Here is an 18,555-nt window from a genome sequence, read left to right as displayed (position 1 = left end):
ACACTGATGCACGCATCGTTAATTTCAATAGTAAATTAAATACAAGCATCCTCGAAATGGGCCAAAAGCCGTAAGCGTAGCCAAACTGTAGCCAAAGCAGAAGGAGAAGCGGGAGTAGAAGTTGAGGTTGGGCACTTAACCAGCCATAGGCAATGCCACCAGCTAACTGACCGTATTGGTTGTGCGTGTGTCGATGTGTGTGCGAGTGTGAGTGCGTATGTGTGTGTGTCTGTCAAGCCAATTGGAAATTTTAAATGATCTACTACTAGGCCAGTTTTGGTTAGGCTCTTGAACAACTTCCTGGCAAAGGAAATCTGTTGAGGGGCATCGTTGGGGAATGGGGAAAGAGATTCTATGGCCTACTGACCATTGCAAGCATAAAATAATTACAGTGTTTTGGCCAGGCTAACAAATCTTGTTGGCTGCACGCACACATACACACAGCTTGCGTACGTGCATTGAGCAGCAACAAGCCAAATGCACTGTGGACTGCAATGAATATTGAAGTCATGTTCAAGCAATTTTAAACATTGTGAACTGACAAGAAAATGTAAACACATTTTTCCTCAAACTGTTTTAAAATTGCAATTTCAATGACTATCTAATTTTCTAAAGCAGTGGCAAATTGTTAAAATTTTTGAACAAATATAAAAATGGATTTAGGAAACTATATTTAAAGTGGTTTTTACTTTACAATGTTAAATACCTCTAGTTATTATTGTATGTACTGACTTCTGATTCCCGTTTTAACAGTTAAATCTTTCAATATCAAGAATTTGAATAGATTTGCAAAATGACTTAATTCTCTAAAATCATAAATTAACCCATAGTGCAATGCAACAGAAGCCGTAGCAGCAGCAACATCAACATCAACAAACTGCACAAATTTTAACGCTTAATGGTTATTGGTACACACGCACACACACACACATGACTACGCACTGCGAGAGAGGCACAATAGTGGTTAGAGTAGGCGAAAGAGGGAGGAGGGGCAAAGTCGGGGAGACAGTCGCTCTAGGACAAACAGCATGACACTTGTGAACCGAACAAATGAACAACTGCGGGTGCGAGCCATGCACAAGTTGCCCATTGGTCTACTTCAGCCGAGTGATGAGGGATGAGGGATGTGCCTCGAAAGAGGACAGGAGAGGAGCAACTCAACCGCAACGACAGCAACTGCCACAGCAACAATAGCAACAACAGCAACGACAGCAACAACAATCAACAACGACAGGCATTGTTGTTGCCGTTGTTGCTGCTGTTGACCATCTCTTAACAAGCAAAACAGTTTTGCACAGCTCACGCAATTTTCAATGTTGTTTTTGGTTTGTGTGGGCTGTCCCAGACCAGAGCAGACCAAAGTAATGCCATGGCAGGGTCTGCCCATTATTTATTGCCTTATATATATGTGTAAATATGTGTGTATGTATGTATGTGTGTGCATGAAGAAAATAAAAACGTTTATGGCACAAAAGGTGCATTATTGAATTTCAATATTTGTAATTATGCCACAACAAACGCAGCAGCAATGTTAAATTGGCATTAAGCACATATTTCACATATCATTCCGTTTGCATCGTTTATCCTTTAAGGCGGTAATATACAGAGAGCTCTATAGGGGATTGCGTATACGCTTAAATTATTCGTGAATTGCCATACAAATCCATTTGTTGTTGTATCATTAATAATACTCTGCGCTGGATGAGCTTGTTGTAAACTAATTACGCAATTGATTGATGAAAGGCATTTTTGATTTCATTGAATGCGTGACTGCACATATTCATATTCTGCACTTTCAAAGTTTGACCCTGTATTCAGTTGAAGATAGGAGATTTTAATTTTAGTTTTTCAAATTTAAGTGACAGCACAAAATATAGAATACTGAAATATATATAATTTAAAATTTTATATTAATTTTCTATTTTTGTATTTTATTATAGTATGTATGTTGTTATTTTATTATAGACCAGAAGTTATTCCATTTATCATATTTGAGAAACATTTATTGCATTTAATAATTATTCGCATTCATTACATGAAAAGTGTATTAACTCTTCGTGTTATGGATTTTAAATGCTTTATCGCTTTTGAATCGAAACTTTACATAATGCCTCAAACGCTTAATTGAAATTGCGATTAAAAATTGTGTAATTCGCCGGCAATTTATTGTCCACTTGTGCCGCCCTTTGCCTGCCCATTCTCCCCTTTGGCAATACGAAAGAGTTACGTATTAATGTTTTCCTTTATTTTCACTTAAAGCACTTAGTTAATGGCATTAAATGCATTGTTGTATGAATCAACGCATATTGATTAACATTTCCAACCACTAACAACTGCAACAATTGCCATTTTTATTACCCACAACACAAGGTGCATGCACGTGCCTGTGTTTGTGTGTGTGTTCCGTTTTAATAATGGCTAATTAATTGCAGCTTTATTCTGCGATATATATATATATGTAACATTTTCGCATACTAACAAATGCACTAACGGCACGCAATGTTCAACAGGAGTCAGTGCAGGGACTTTAACTAGCTTTTGGAATGAAACTCTACATGGGGTTATTTTGTTCGACCATTTCGCTTCGTTTTGTTATGTAAAATGTCTGCTAATAATTTTATTTAAATTTTCATTAATTTTTAAACGGCAACATTCACGATAACGATGTGGCCACAAATTAAAGAGAGGTCAGGTCGAGTCGGCGCATCGCATGCAGCTGCAGCATATAACACAAGTGGTTGGACTTGACTTTAACTTTAGCTATAGACCAATTGCCACTTGAAATTCAAGTGCTGGCATATAAATTTATATATGCATGTGTGTGCGTGTGTGCATGTTTTAAATGCGTTAAACATGCGCGCACTAAATGCGAACTAAGGCAACAACTAATTAGAACGCTAATTAACGTTATTAAAATACGGTAACAACGTCTTCAAAAGTGCCAACGATGTCTGCAAACGCACTGGCAAGCGATTACAAGTGCGCAATAGCCCAGAAGGGGAAGGGGAGTGAGGGAGGAATAGAGGGGTAGACGGACAGGAACAAATGTAATGCATGGCAGCAGCCTTGCCGCTTGTCTTTCTTTGACTGGCTTGACTGCTTTAGTTCTGGGGAAGCTGCTCATTAAAAGCACATTTAAGATGTTTACAAACGTGTTCTAAGACGCTGCCTAAACACACACACACTAACACTCACACACTCACACTCAAGCGCGCATTTAATGCGAGTGGAAACTAGAACGCGGCATGAAAGCCACAATTGCGCCAATCCGGAAACGGAAGTATAGCAACAAGGCAACGACATGAGCATATGGAATTGATAATGTCAGTGTGTGTGTGTGTTTTATGCGCTTTGAAATTAGAGCCGCCATTTGATGGGTTGCTAGGAGAGCTGCCTCGTAAGTGTGCCACACACAAGATAAAGTGTGCAAGTTTACTTTACAACCGGGGCAATGCCACAAAAATCTCAGCTGCACGTTGGCATCGTTCTCGCTTTTGGCTCCGCAAATTTGATTGGCTCTAATGGCAGCGACGCTGACTTCGCAGTTGCCGTCGCAGTCGCTGTCGCTGTATTCTCGTTGCCGCTGCCAGCCAAAGGGAAAACTTTACTTTAATTGACAGCAAAAAGCAATTTGCCTCATTACAACGAACACGAGCGTAATTAAATGCTGCCCTGGGGCGTCTAGCGACCCCAATGGAACAACATTATTGCCGTTCGCGTTTTCCCCCACCCACCAGGATCTCACATCCCGTGCCATTCCCTTAGCCATTTCCGCTTTCCCCTAGATGCTCATGTTGGTTGCCAAAAAAGGAAGTAAAGGAAAAAAAACTGAGAGGCAGCCTTCAATTTGAGATGCTTGCCAAAATACAAAGCACAAAAGGGTCAGCTCGAAATGGCGTGGCGGACATGCGATTTAGTTTCTTATTTGACACTTTTTTCGCTTAGATTTTCCACTCTGTATACAATTTCGCCGTTTCGTTCGTTGCTGAGGGCGGCTGATGGCGATGACGATGGCGATGGCGATGGCGATGGCGATGGAGGGTTGCAAAACTTTACTGCAGTCGTCGCAAATGTCATTTAAAGGACAATAAAGTCGAAAGCAAAAAGTGTTTGCTGCCCGCCCGCATTTAAAGTCAAGTTAAAGTTCAAATTACTGTTAAAGTGTGCGACAGCTGCCGATGTCTGCAAAGATCTAACCAAAAGTGACATAATTATTACACATATACAAACACACACACACGCACACACACTCTTGAAACTATGCCCCATCGTAGGCAGCAACACGAGATCTGTGCGAAATTCGAAGCAAGTTGAAGTGGGCGTTGGGACGATGCTGCTCTCAAGTGGTTGCTGGACATGTGCTAAGGGGCGGCAGCATCAACTCCTCCATCTCCCTCTCTCAGCATAGTTTATGGCAGGCGTGTGGCATTGGCGTCGCATTGGGCAGGCCGAGGACTAGTCGATTTATGGCGGTCACTGGCCGCCTCTAATGTCAGCTGAGCAGCGAGTAAAACAACGCCTGTCGGCTTGTTGAACTCATGTTTGGTCGGCCCTCTTTTGGCTATATTTAATTTAATAAAGCGAAGTATTCCCCTCGAAATAGAATAGAAAGCAAAAAAAAACTTTAAGCTATCATTAAGCGGTCTCAGCAGAAAGTTTTGTGTTTGGTTTCGGCAGCGAATGCCATGATGCCATCCATGGCTAAGTAAATATTGAAATCTACAACCTCTGAACCGCATGCCAAAGGCGACAGCAACAACAATGCCTTGCATACAAATTTGTGGGCGTTGCTGAAGAGATTTGTAAACAACATTCTGTGGCATACATTTGGGCCGCCGCCTTATTCCGCCCGCCCACCGTCGCTTCGGTTTCGCTTTCGGTTTCAGTTTCAGTTTCGACATTTGGGCCGCAGCTATTTTGGCATGTTGTTGTGCGCCTTCTTTATTGAGCCAGCAGCAGCAGGCTTTGTCTGTCTGTCTGCTTTTGGCCGTTGAAGTATTCGTTACACTGTGATAGAAAAGCGAACAGAAGGTTTACTGGATTATAGAGTTTTTATGAAGCGTATAATGTGGCAAATGAGCAAATGAGATTAAAAACTTTGCTCGCCTCTGGCATTTAAGACTGTTTTGCTGTTTTGCCTGCTAGATTCTTTTACTTATTTCTTTTTGTTTGCCTTGAACTTGACACTGTTCCGACGCCCTGCTAGATGCAATCAAGCGAATTCACAAATATTTATGGCTGACATTCTGCGCCCAATCAATTTGCATTAAACGAAACATATTCGCAGATACCACAGAGAAGATGGAGACAGAATGAAAAGCAGAAGCGTGGAAAAACACAACAAAGCAACAGCAAATGGCGGAAAGGAGAGAGAGAAAGAGAGAGAGATACAAAATGCGTCGTTGCTAACACAAAAATTTATTACAACTGTCAAATGTATGGCCGGCAGATACTTTACTGTTGTCGCCATGCCTGTCACGCCGGAGGAGCGCGCGGAGTGTCCTCGGAAAATATGCCATGGAACTGGAACTCGCAACTCCAAAATCGCAAAGCAAAAGCGAAAGCGAAACGAACCGACTCTCTGCTGTCTGCCCGGCTGACTGGCTGCCATCGTGTGCCTCGCTTTTTTATTTCGTTTTCATGCCCGGCAATTTAACATTGCTCTGCCACATAGACTCATACACACACTCTCTCTCTTAGCGAGAGGCTCGTGATTGCTTTGCACTTTTTGAAATGTATCCCACTCGTACCCCCAGCCCTGCCCTCTCCAGTCACTGCCTGCTTCTTCTATGCGTAGTTATTTCTGATCATAAAATCAATATGCGCATACTAAAATTTTATTTCTTTACAATTTGTGTACGAATTTCCTTTGCTCTTACTGCTGTTGCTCTCTCTCAGCTTTGCTGTCTGCCCCCTCTGTCTGTCCCTGTTGCTTTACGAGTTGCCAGTTGCCGCATTGTTTTGTTTTTGTTTTTATTTTATTCTTCTTTCATTTTTTTTTGCTCTTTGTACTTTTGTTTTTGTAGCTTTGTAGTCCATTTAATTCATGCTATGAAGGACCTTGCTCGCAGTTTGGCATGGCACATGTTTTGTCCATTTAGCTGCGCTGTGTGTTTGTATGTGTGTGTGTGTGTGTTGGGGAAATGGAATGCAATGCTTTGACATATTTTTCTTTTATCGTCAGTACTTTGGGTGCTTATACCCTGCAAAGTCGGCACTCTCACTCTGGGGTATTTTTGATTTATTTCATCTGATTAGGAATTCCATTTTTGTAATACATATTTCTTATATAATTCGTGGTTTATCTTTCGCTACGATAATTTTATACATTATCTATTTGCAGGCCACGTGGCGTATACGCAATGACGCAAGCAATGCTGTTATACCCCATAATTTGATCATCATAGTTAAGCAGTATTTGTGTATATATTATGTCTTTCCATTCTTGATTTTCGTCATTTTAATTTCCTTTATTGGTATTTGTGTTTGCTTTGATTTGTTTTGCTATTATCGTCAGTGCATTAGATGCTTATACCCTGTAAATATGCTGCTAAGCCTAAGTGGCATGCCACTGTCTTATCTATAAATATTTATTTAATGATTGATTGATGTTCGGTTTTCCTTGCTTAATGTTGTGTTTGTATTTATCTTTTGTCCCCCCACACACTGCGTATACTTAATATGTAATGCAATACCCAGTTGGTATATTCGTGTACCGAGTATACAAATCACTTTGGCAGTGGGGCAGTGTTTAATCAATAGGTTAAATCTTATCTATTAGTTCTTCCTTTTCTGCCATGTTAATTTCCCTTATTGCTGCTGGCTGGCCTGTGACGTGTGTCCACATGGCGTATACTTAATAAAGGTAATGGATTTGCAACGCCTTTGACACGGTTAATGACTTGCAAGTGTTTGCTTTGTGCTATCCTAATTGCGTTTGGGGATAGCACAAATGATTGCCAGCAACAACAGCAACAGAAACACGAACATCAACTACAACCTCTATGATGACAACGACAAGCAGTCGATGGCCCGATAAGCGTTACGCCAACATCAACAGCAACAGCAACAACAACAACTGCGACAACATGTAAGATATTGCCTTGGCCATTATGTCATTTAAGGCATTCAATACAAATTGGTAATATCTCATTTATTTTGGTGTTCTGCTTGGTCATTCGCTTGCTTTCACTTCCACTTCTGGGTCTTCTTCTTGTGCTGCTTATTTCCCTTGCTTGTTGTTATTAAATTGACGCATGTGTTTGTGACAGATACAGACACACACATGAACAGATAGTAAGAGAGTGAGAGAGAGAGAGAGAGAGAGATAGAGACACATAGGGACACTTAAATGCGGTACGTGCTGTCCGCAAGTCCTTCAAGTTTACGCTGCTGGCCAAGCAGAAAGCCAGCAAGTCAAAATAAAGAGATAGAGAGCGAGGTAGAGAGAGTGTCTGCGGTAGAGTGCCTGAACTCCAGGAGAGTTTGAGTGACCAAATGTCAAATATAGTACGAGAGTGTACACTTATTTCATTTCCAGATTTATGGTAACATGCACGGCTCTGTCGAGTTGTCGAGTTCGCCGCGTGTAAGCAAACAATTTGAAAACCTCAACGAAACATTCGTTCGTTGCTCCTGTTGCTCCTGCACAGCGCAATGCTGACAGCAATTTCCGTTGACAGTCGTTGAAAACATGCGCCAGCAATGTGCCATCTCCACTTATTATTATTTTTTCTTTTTCTGCTCTACTCTTAGCGTCTTCTGCGCTTTCAGCTCTGTTGCACTGGATCGCACTTCACTTGCACTCACGGGCAACATATCAGCCCAGCTCCGGCTAACAGCAAAACAGAGATACACGGAGAGAGCCAGCAGAAAAAAGAAACGTAAAACGTGGGAGAAGAGAGCTAGTATGGCAGCTGAGAAGTGTCATTGTTGCTGCATTTTCCAGTTGATTGCTTGGCCCAGGATCACAGTGGGATAGCTGGAGCTGAAGCTCGAGTTGTTATATGTTTGTTTTGCAGCAGGATGTGTTGTCACATCGACACATCCTTGCGTTCTGTTCTCATCAATTTCATGCCACAATCCGTCTATCCAACCATCTATCCATCCATCCATGCATTCATTCATTCATCTATCCGTCTGCCATTCTCAGTCTCACTGTCGCTCTTCCTCTCTCTCCGTTTGTGTGTCTGTCTGTTGTCGTTGGCCTCAATTACAATGTATCATGCGACGCACGTATTTTCGCTCGCTCTTTATGTCGGTGTAAAGAGTTTAACATGTGCTTCGATTGAGATTCCTGCTGAATGTCCTTGTTCACTTGCACGTAGCTGAATGTGACCACAACGCATTTGTTTGCCATCTATAAATATGTATAGCTCCAAATGGAATTTGACTTAAATTATTGATATGTTTGGCAGGCACACAAGCATATTCGGAGACCACCCGCACAATTCCCCAATTGCTCGATGCAGTTGGAAAATTTCCATTGGGCCACTAATTTGGCATGTTTTCGGCCATGTTTATAAATAAGAATTAAATGTGTTTCTTGGGACCTGACTTTGCTTATTTGGCTCAAGTTTTTGCATGTGCTCTGCCAGTTGGCTCAAAGCGAAATGTGTCATAAAACGGGGCCATAAATAAAATCAGTTGACCAAGTGAGCGACTGACGGGATGTCATTAGGCGACTACCGTCGTTAGCCAAGGCGTCGACGACTCCGACTCCATCGACGTCGTCGTCGTCATCGTCGTGCGTGCTGACGGCTTATAACTAAACGGCTTAGTGACTGCTGGTTATGTCAGGCTCTTCGGCAATCATGGCTTATAGTGTGGGCTTAATTTTCAGGCCAGATGAGCTGGTCATGTCGCTTGGGTCTGATTAAAGTGGTTTTAGTGGGCGACATAAATAAATAAATTAAATAAATAACAAAGCAAAGCAAAACAAAGTGAAAGAAAAAACAAAACCAAAAGGCAAATGAAAATGAAAACGAAAACTAAAAGAAGAGAAGTGAAGAAAACACGAGCCAGATTTGTGGCAAACGCAACGTCAGGCAAAAACTCAAATTGAAAGTGTGTCGATGTGTGTGAGTGTGTGTGTGTGCAAGGTTAACCCACACGGAAAGGCACACGATAAATTATGATCGCAGCACACACAGAAACGCACACATGTGGCCAGTTTAATATTTTATGCTAAACCACAAGACCAACTCAAATCTCATAAAGTGAACATAAAACATGCAAATTAAAAGGACCAAACACGTCGTCCAAATTGAAGATTTAACACAAACATACACACATACACTAACACGCTCGCACACACGCACTGCCACAATGAACTAATTTACACAAAAACAATACAATTTGCGAACCCATGTTAAGAACGCTCCTCTTCTACCTTCCACAACTCCTTCGACTCACTCGCTCGGATATTTGTTGCTGCCTTAACCCTATTTCCACATTCTACACTCGCAGACGCAAACGGCGCCACCCAGATATTTATATGCTACTCTATCTTCTGTCTGTCGCCTGCACTGCTCGAAATAAATTTTGAGTTATGCTGAGATAAACTAAATGCTTAGATTTATCTATTTTGATACCCGATACCTGTAGGGTAGAAGGGTATTATGATTTTGTGCATACTGAAATATATGTAACAAAATATGCAGCCATCTCCGATCTCATAAAGTTTTAGTATACAGATATACCAATTATATTTAAGTACTTTTTCATCATTTTAATTTGGTATATTTTTAGAATGTCGAATTTAGTAGTATATCGACATGGCAAATAAAACTTTCTGGGTATTTTCATATTTTTTTATATTTCAATTTAGTATATTTAGCGAGTATCTTGCGGCATCTACCCATTTCTGCCTTTCTCACTTGTTTTAAAAGTAGCTCAACAATTTCTTTGAGTGCATGCCATTGTCTGGCAGCATACCATATATATGACCACACTGTAAATCTAGCTGTCAGGAGACCAAAGCCACTGGGCCACTTCATTTGTTGCCTCTGCTGGGTCTGCCTGTCTGCCTGCCTGCCCGACGAAAGCGAGTGTGAATATCAAAGGAGTTGCTATATGTGTACATATATATTTTTTCCAACAACTAACTAGATATGTAGGCAGCTATGTAGAAGAGTGGCAGCTGTACACGTATGTCGACAATCAATGCTAGTTGTTTATGGCTGAAAGTCATTCATTGTGAACGTCGTTCACCTTTTCTTCGTTTGCTTGGCCTGCGGGCCAAAAGATTAAGTTTTTTGCCATACTAATTGCCAGCCAAATTGTTGTGCGTGTGTGCGAGTGTGTGTGCGAATTTGTTGCTTTTAATTACCAAAATACATACATAACATAGACTTTCGTATTCGTACTCGTCTCTGACTTTTTGGCCTTAGTCCTTTTTGCTGTGGCGGAAGTAAGACGTCGACGAGGGCAAAGTAAGAAGTTAAGTGGAAATTATTTAATCAAATAAGGCAAAAGTTTTGCTGGCAACCGCAACAGCAGCAGCAACAGATATAAACACACACACACACATATAGTGTGAGTGAGGGGCACAGCCACGCCTACTTTGTAGGGGTCGCATTTGCTGGGGGCTGCTAGAAAAATGCTTTAGCTTCTGCTTCAAAATTGCCAAACTAATTTATTTGATTCATTTGAATGCAGATTGTGTTTTCTGATTTCCTCACACACACACGCACAGTTACTCACTCTCTCTCTCATACACACACAGATATGAGGTTGTGAATTGTGCCTTTCTCTTGTGTCGTTATCTCGGCTGCTTTTAAATGTTGGTTTTTTGTCGTCGTCCTCTGACTGCTGTAGATATGCGAATATATCTATGGTTGTTTGCTGCATAAATCTTAGTTATTAGCAGATTTATTTTTGCCTGACATTTTCACGCATCTCGAGCAAATTCATTGCGCTTAATGAAGCCATTTGAACATCTTGTACTATTGTATGTACAAGCCTACATATATATATATATATATATGGAGGATATATATTCCCTTGACTGCAGGCTGAAAAGCGACTTAATGGCATGTTGATGGCTGCGATTGTTCTCGTCGATAACAGAGGGGGGCGGGAGATGGGGGATCGTCTGGCTTTGCATCAAAAACTGTGCACTTTAAAATCCTTTGAGTGTGGCACTCCAAATGAAATTAATGACTTAAAAGCTTTTTTGCGGTACACGTCACTCATAATACAATCAACGCGCGTAACGACAGTAACAATAACAACAACAACAATAGCATTGTCGACAGCTGCTGCTGCTACTGATGTTGCTGAGCCATGGACAAAATGTTCTCTGTACTGTTCTGTGCTGGGCTTTGGCTGTAATGGCAGCAGCAGTTTTTGAAAGTTTAAAGAATTTACAAAAGTTGCCAACAATCCAAAAATGCTGTTCACTCCCCTCCTCGCCCCGCGCATAATTGACACAGTTACCAACGTACCTGCAACGATAAAAAAAGAGAGTGGGGGGGCGTGATACTAAAGGTGTGCAATTATTATTGTTTTATGTGGCAAGTTCATGCAAAGGAATTAAGTAACTGTAAACGCTATAAACGGTCAACCTCACACTCCATGCTGCCACATGCCCCATGCCCCATACTCCCTAGGAGGGAGGGAGTGGCCCATGCCACTTCAACCCGCATACAGAGTGAGTTTTTATGGGTTCGACTGTCAACCGCGCAGCCGCCCAGCAATAAATTCTGAAAGCGAACGTTAAACGTGCAACATATTCTAAGGGTTTTACCCTAGTCCGTGTGCGCCCCATCCACACGGAATAAATGAGCATTTCGCACCGTGGGGTTTTGTGGCATCATTTTTCTCCTTGGATCTCAGTGGTAGACGGACGCAACGTCACCTTCGTCTCAGGCAATAACAAAAGGTAAATTGTAATGCCATTAAATGTTGTCCTAAGTTGCCAAGTTGGTCAAAGTTTGGAGCAACAAATCGCATGCTTTAAGCAGTGCCAAGCAATCTGGTCAGATACACACAACACACTAAAGTCGAAGTATTCTTGCGTTCAGTTCACAGCAGCTAAATCAATTGTAAAAGTGTGTGCGAAGCGATTGGATGTCATGTTCTCGCTCACCCTCTTTGCTTTGATACTCGGCCAGCTGAGTGATGAGGTAGCAGGAGTCGAAGGAGACGAAGGAGTAGCAGGATGTGCTCGTCTCGTCCCTCCGGAAATTGTGTGGAACAGCAACACGTAGTGTGGCAATTCATTTTGCTCGCATCTCTTTCAGTGCGTGCATCGCTCGTATAAATCATCAACCTCTACCATATCAACCATATCGCAAGTTGTACTCAATTTCCGGGTGCAACAACAACACAATAGAAAACTATTTGTGTGGAAATTACCAAAATATTTCGAATTCATATTAATTATTTAAATTTGTTTCACATTTCCTTAAAGCTCGCTTATTTTTTTTTTTTATATCAGCAGTCAAAGCAATTTTATAACAAATCAGCACAAACAAGTCAAGTGTGTTTGACTATGAGATATTCCGCAACACATTTTAAATAAGTGCAATACATTGCAGTATTATTCATAAAATATGCCCCTTTTGGTATACTAATATCTCACTACATTCAAAATATACCATAGAGTTAGCCACAGCAACGAAGCTACCCTATGGGTAGCGGGTATAGAAATTCAATTGAAATAGTTGGCCCGATTTCAATCACCTTTTTCTACATTTTCTGTTTACATTTCGAGCAATACAAATTGTTTGCTATGGTATGCATATTACATTTTTTGCCCATAAATCCTTGGCATATCTCGTTTCATGTGTCGAATAATATTTCACAAAGATAATTGAAAGTACAAGTGAAAGAGTAAATAAATTCTTACAAAAGAGTGCAACAATCAAGAAAATATGAATTTATTTCTTCGCTACTTTTACAACCAGCATGAAAATATTGTACATAAATTGCAGCTCCCGTTTTACCTGTTTTTCGAGTACTGCAAAAGTTGGCGGCGGAAACTGACGCGAGGCCATCAAAAGAGAAGGGGCCTCTGCCTCTCACTCGTATGAATGTTGTCGTAAAATATAAAAAAAAAAGTTTTGCGGCGTTTTCGTATAAATTAAATTAAAGACAAATAAATGCTAACATCGTTGCAGGGTTTTTTCTGCGGTGGCTAAAGGGGCGGAGCAGCTGCATGTGGCAGCAATTAATTTAATAAATCAACAGAAAAACTTTTGCTGGCCTCTCGCTGCTCGCTGCTCAGCTCAATTCAGCTCAGTGTCGTCGACGCAGTCAACTTCGGTTTTCTCTTCACTTTTCCCCATTGGCAGCGTTATGTCAACTTAGACGACCATTAAGCGCGAGCTTAACCCATCAGTGTCACAGTTGTGTGCAAAAGTTAAAGAGCTATCGATTATTACGGCTGACCAAGAAGCCTCCGACCGACCGACCGACAAAATAACCGACTTGATGCCTGCTTTGGCTTTGGCCTGCTTCGAATGCATGTCGGCATTTTGTTTTATCCTTTTGTTTAACGCTGTATTGCTGTATCTTTTGCTTTCTTGCTGTACCGCCGCATTCTCGTCCTCTACATCTTGTTCTAAACTTTGCGCAATCCTTAAAGTTTAATTACAACATTCGCTGGGTAGAAAGAAGGGATTGTAGGATGTAGAATGGGTTTGAGTGCTCTAGAAAAAGTGCTGCCACTTTGCCTCATAACATTGTTCTGTCCGCCTTTGGAGGATGAGGCCGAGGGCGTCGTCGTCGACGTCGTCGTCTTGGGAGCGGCAATGGCCAGACAACGTTGCGTTGTCTGTAAAGCGGACAAGACTTTCAGTTTAATTTGAACAGGAGATGGCCCGGGGACGATGCCGAGGCTGACGACGATGGCGATGACGATGACGACGTAGCCTACTTTCCGAGAACAACAATAAGCAAAGACGGCTACAACAACAATAAGCACGAATGCGGCGCGCTCTGTTTAAAGCAAATAAAGCGTGCATCCTGCGTTGCGTGTCTGCATTGTTGTCTGTGTGTGTGAGTGTGGTGGGTGTAGGGATGGAGAAGGGTGGAGCCTGGTGCTGGCTTTCCTTTTAACTGGCCCCAAAACGAAGAGAAGCTAAATGCTGGCAAAACGCTGCCAGCGTTTGTTTCCATCGTTGTCTCTAGTCTCTGCTCTGCTCTGCTCTGCTCCTCCTCCACTGTCCACTCGATTCTCCTCCCTTTTGAATGTGACTAGAGAGTCAGCTCTCACTCTCATTCTCTTCGCTTTGCCCTCTGCTGTGTCTGTCTGTTTGTGCATTTTACTCTTGATGCTGCAATTTCTGGTTGTTGCTTCTTAAATGACGGTAAACGTTTATCAACACACAAATGGCTGAAAGGAAACGCAAAAGCAGCAGATAGCAACAAATGCAATAATCTGTTTCAGTTTTGCTCAGTTCGTTTCAACTGGATTTCTGCCATCCTCCTTCTGGACAAGTTGTTGTTGTTCTTCTTGCGGCATTGCGTTTAATTAGCGGAAGCGTTGACAATTAGGGCACAAGGCTTCAAGTTCTTCTGTCGACAGCCAGTTTTATGGGTAGTGTAAAAGAACATTACGCATACGCGTAGTATGCGCATTGTTCTTAGCCAACATCTTCAAAGTATCGTAAAAACCAGGCCTTGAGTACATTTTACAATTATCATTTTTTGGGACACGAAAATACATAAATTGTAGCACATTTCGGTTGCAATGATTTTGATGCAGAAAATTAGGATAAGTTTTTTAGTGATGGCATTTTATTGCCTTTTGATGGCGTCGAGTGACCAAAGTTTTTACTTAGTTCCCGCTACCGATGGGCCATTAAACAGCCAAATGGCTACGACTACGACATACTCGAGCTCATATATTTAGTTGTTGCTGTTACTGTTGCGCTCTTTATCACATATTTGTTTCGTTGTTTGTTTGTGTAACTTTTATGGCGGTGTTTATGAGCGATATGTGCGGTTATGGCAGCGGCAACAGCAACAGACGCTTGTTTATCTATGTCGAGGATGTTGATGTCGCTGTTTCTGTTTTGCTGTTGTCGTTGCTGTTGCTGCCACAAATGCCGCATCTGCTGCGGCAGTGGCGCTCCGTCAGCAGCAGCAGTGGCATGTTTCTGTCACTTTGTTTAAACGCAAAACGCAGACCAAAAAGCTAGTTATGGTCATGCCTCGCCATCTTTCTCTCTCTCTTTTTCAGGCCTTCTCTATGACCTATGCTGGTCTTGGCTGTTTGTCCTTGTCGTCAAAACGTCTTGTCACGTCAACGCAGCGATAATGTCAGATGTGCCAACGGCAGCAATGCCAACCGCTAATACCCCCAAAATTGTTTCGGTTACCGTTCAAATATTGTCGCTCTGGCCTTTTAAGCTGTGCATATTTGGAATTCGGAATTTGAAGAAGACTAAACTCTGACGTAACTCGGCAAACTGTACAGAAATTCCGTTTGGGTATTAGACTAATGAAAGAAATTCCATAAAAATAGGGAAAAGTGCAAGTTTCAACTACTGACGTGACACACACAAAACTCTGGATCTGTGGAGCACACCCAAAGCGGCAATTTTCATTTTTGCATCAAACTTGCAACTTTTTTTGTTGTACCCGAAGCTGGCAAAGTCATAAAAATGCTGCTGTTGACATTTGCATACTTTTGTGCGAAACAATGCGTTCGCTTTTCATACACTTTTCCATTGTTGTGGCTGCAGTTGCAATTCTTGTTGTTGTTGTTGTTATGCGTTTGGGGAATTTGCAAAGCTGGGTGAACAGCTGAAAGTTGCAGCTATTTGACAGCACATCGCTAAAATGTGCAGTTAATATATTGCCAGCGATCTAAACTGAAATGCTGCCACATAACAGAGCCATCAACAGCAGGGAATACCCAAAAAAAAAGAAGAAAAAAAAACAAACATGAAGATAGAGAAGGAGACGAAGACTGTAGGAGCCAAGGAGCTGTTGGCATCAAAATGGTAATAACTAAAAGGCAAATATTTACTCTGGGGTGCGTTGACGCGCCAAAGGATTGCGATTGCGATTGAGATTTGGATTTAGATTTGAATTGAGATGACGCGCTAGTAAATTGAAAGCAAACAGCAATCTATTTTAATGTGGACCACGCAGCTTTTGGTTTGGTTTTGGCAGCGCATAAAAAGCGTTGCCTACATTTCAGCGGCCACTCCACACACACACGCACACAGATTTAGCTGCAAAAACGCTAAAAGTTTTCATTCAGCTTTCGAGCAGAGTTAAAGCAAATGGAAAACTTTTTGGGCGCTGGGTAAACAAAAGTTAATTAAAACATTCTCTTTCTTTTTAACCCGTTTGAAAAGTGATCCGCATTCGGAAAGAACGTGCATTTTAGGAAAAGGGTTTTTTTCCGTGTTACCCGCATGTTCAGTTGTAGCCAATTGTTGGTTGACCGCTTGAACATAATTCGCATTGCATTTTTAATTAAAGTAGAACACTCTAAGATGGCTGCTGCTTTTGCTTCAGTTGCTGCTGCTGCTGCACCAACAACAAATCGCACAACAGGGCTAAATAAATTTGGCAAGCCACAAAGCGCAAATCCCAAATTAAAAATTAAAATCACCAGAATCCATTCATTTTTATGAGCGAAAGAAAAAGCCAACAAAGAAAAAAAAACTTGAGATTAAGTAAAAGACGTTGAAGCGCAAAAGAAATTCATGGAATTTAAATTGAAATCGCAGTCGAAATAAAGTGAAATCAAGCGTTTAAATTGAGAGTGTGTGTGAAAGCACATACACGGCAATACAAGCTCGCACACACACACAGACACACACACACTTGTGCACACAGAAAGTAAGCGAAAGTTAATGTAAGCGCTTGTTTACTCTGCGGCTGTCGAAAATATTTCACGTGCAGCTGAGGCAAAAAACATTACCTTCGAGACTGTCAGGGAAACAGCAACAGAAACAGCAGGAAACAGTCGAAGAGGAAACGGGAGAAACACGAACTGCGGACAGAGCACAACCCGCACAGACAGAAAGAACATAGCTCTCTGGACTGAATGGAACTGATTAGAAAGTCTCAGCTAAAATCAAATACACTTTCATATTGAAAGAGCACATTGAACTGTGAACAAAGTCGACTGCTTTATTTCATAATTTTTGATTGAGCATTTAAGTAGGCTACTTAAAATTTACCATACATTCTAGAAAGATTCAAAAGATTTGTTTAATATTCAACTAATCTCTAAATCTTTTGCTTTTATAAAAACAGAAAATGCTAGTTTAGTGATTTATTTAATAGATTAAATTTCGGTGTTTAAGTAAATCACTTGGGACATATGTAAGATAAATACTTGGAATACAGCTTGAGAAATAATTTACTTAAGATTTTAATAGCTTAATTATTGGATTGATGACGAATGCGTATCTCTTGATTAAAGTGAACAACTTAAATTATACGATATGAACACAATACGGCATGAACACAAATTATAAATAATTCGCTTTCTTTGTTTTATAAAAGCGACAAAGTCTTTAAGAAAATGAAGGTAACTTATGTTAGAGAAAAAACGAAGTTTAAATCGACAGCTAAAAACAGAAGCAGCTACCACAAATAGCTCGACATCTCAAGGGAGCCGCAACAGGAAACATGGGAAGAAAGACAGCGGGAGAATTGGAGAAGGAGGGAGGCAAAGGAAAAGTCAGAGAAAGATTTGGCTTTACCTTATTTTTAACTGCCTGGGCAGACACTACTATTCCAATGGGAGACACAGCTGAACGTCAGTGCCAGCCAGCCATGTGTTGTCACGTGAAGCGAAGTAAAGCGAAAGCAAATAAGTCTGTCAAAATTTTTGTGCTGGGGTTTTGATGATCGAAGCGAGTCGCTCAATCGCAGCAACAAATTTTGCAGAAATAAACACATGGAAATTATATTTCACTGGGGGATTTACTTGTAAATCGAACATAAATCAACAGCACAGGCAGCACAGTCAGTCAGTCAGTCACCTGCGACTCAGGCGTCGCTTTGAAGATTTGCCATTAGGGGAAAAAAAAAGGAAAAGAAAGCACAACAAACATACAAGGATTCCCCTCTGTTTGTATCTGCCTGCCTGCTAGTCTAGGGGATCAACTGGGCTTAGAGGGGGGCATGACTCAAAAATTTGTTTCAATTTCTTCTTCATTGTCGCGCCCGTCCATGATTACAAGTATAAATCCAAATCTCAGTTGCGCACATTGCGCACAAAAGCATCGAGTATTTTGTTGGGGATTTGATTCAAAACAACTCGCTGGAGTAACTGTAATAAACTTAAATGTGCCACACACACACACACGCCCACCTTCGTGCCTTCTCTCCATATGACTGAGGATGCGTGTCTCTGTGTGTGTGTGTGTGCGCGTCTCGTAGTGTGTGTGTGAGCGCGTGATTTATGCCCTCATGACTGCGTTCGCGTTGGCTTTTGTTTGCTTAAGCGCCAATTGAGTCTCACGTCCTGGTGACAAATCGATTTCTTATCACTCTGCGGTTTATTATGGCCTTTGGCAGCGCACCAGCTGTCTGTGTGTGTGTATGATTGTGTCTATCTGCGAGTGTGTGTGTGAG

The 18,555-nt window shown here is 41.4% G+C and overlaps 1 protein-coding gene across 2 annotated transcripts in view; it reads right to left on the bottom strand.

Moving 5' to 3' along the window:
• LOC133836498 (alpha-2Db adrenergic receptor) overlaps nucleotides 1-18,555 on the bottom strand; it is a 50,606-nt gene that overhangs the window by 14,365 nt on the left and 17,686 nt on the right. The window contains exon 2 of one of the 2 annotated variants that reach the window (XM_062267023.1): nucleotides 9,877-11,447. The exons of the other annotated variant lie outside the window; for it this stretch is intronic. Coding sequence (XP_062123007.1) covers nucleotides 11,436-11,447 — 12 coding nt within the window. The 3' untranslated portion in view covers nucleotides 9,877-11,435. Of the gene's footprint in view, nucleotides 1-9,876; nucleotides 11,448-18,555 lie in introns of those variants that run through there. 2 annotated transcript variants of the gene reach the window in all.

The sequence above is a fragment of the Drosophila sulfurigaster genome, chromosome 2R (assembly GCF_023558435.1).
Source record: "Drosophila sulfurigaster albostrigata strain 15112-1811.04 chromosome 2R, ASM2355843v2, whole genome shotgun sequence".
Classification (NCBI taxonomy): domain Eukaryota; kingdom Metazoa; phylum Arthropoda; class Insecta; order Diptera; family Drosophilidae; genus Drosophila; species Drosophila sulfurigaster.
This window is presented reverse-complemented; position numbering and strand designations above follow the sequence as displayed.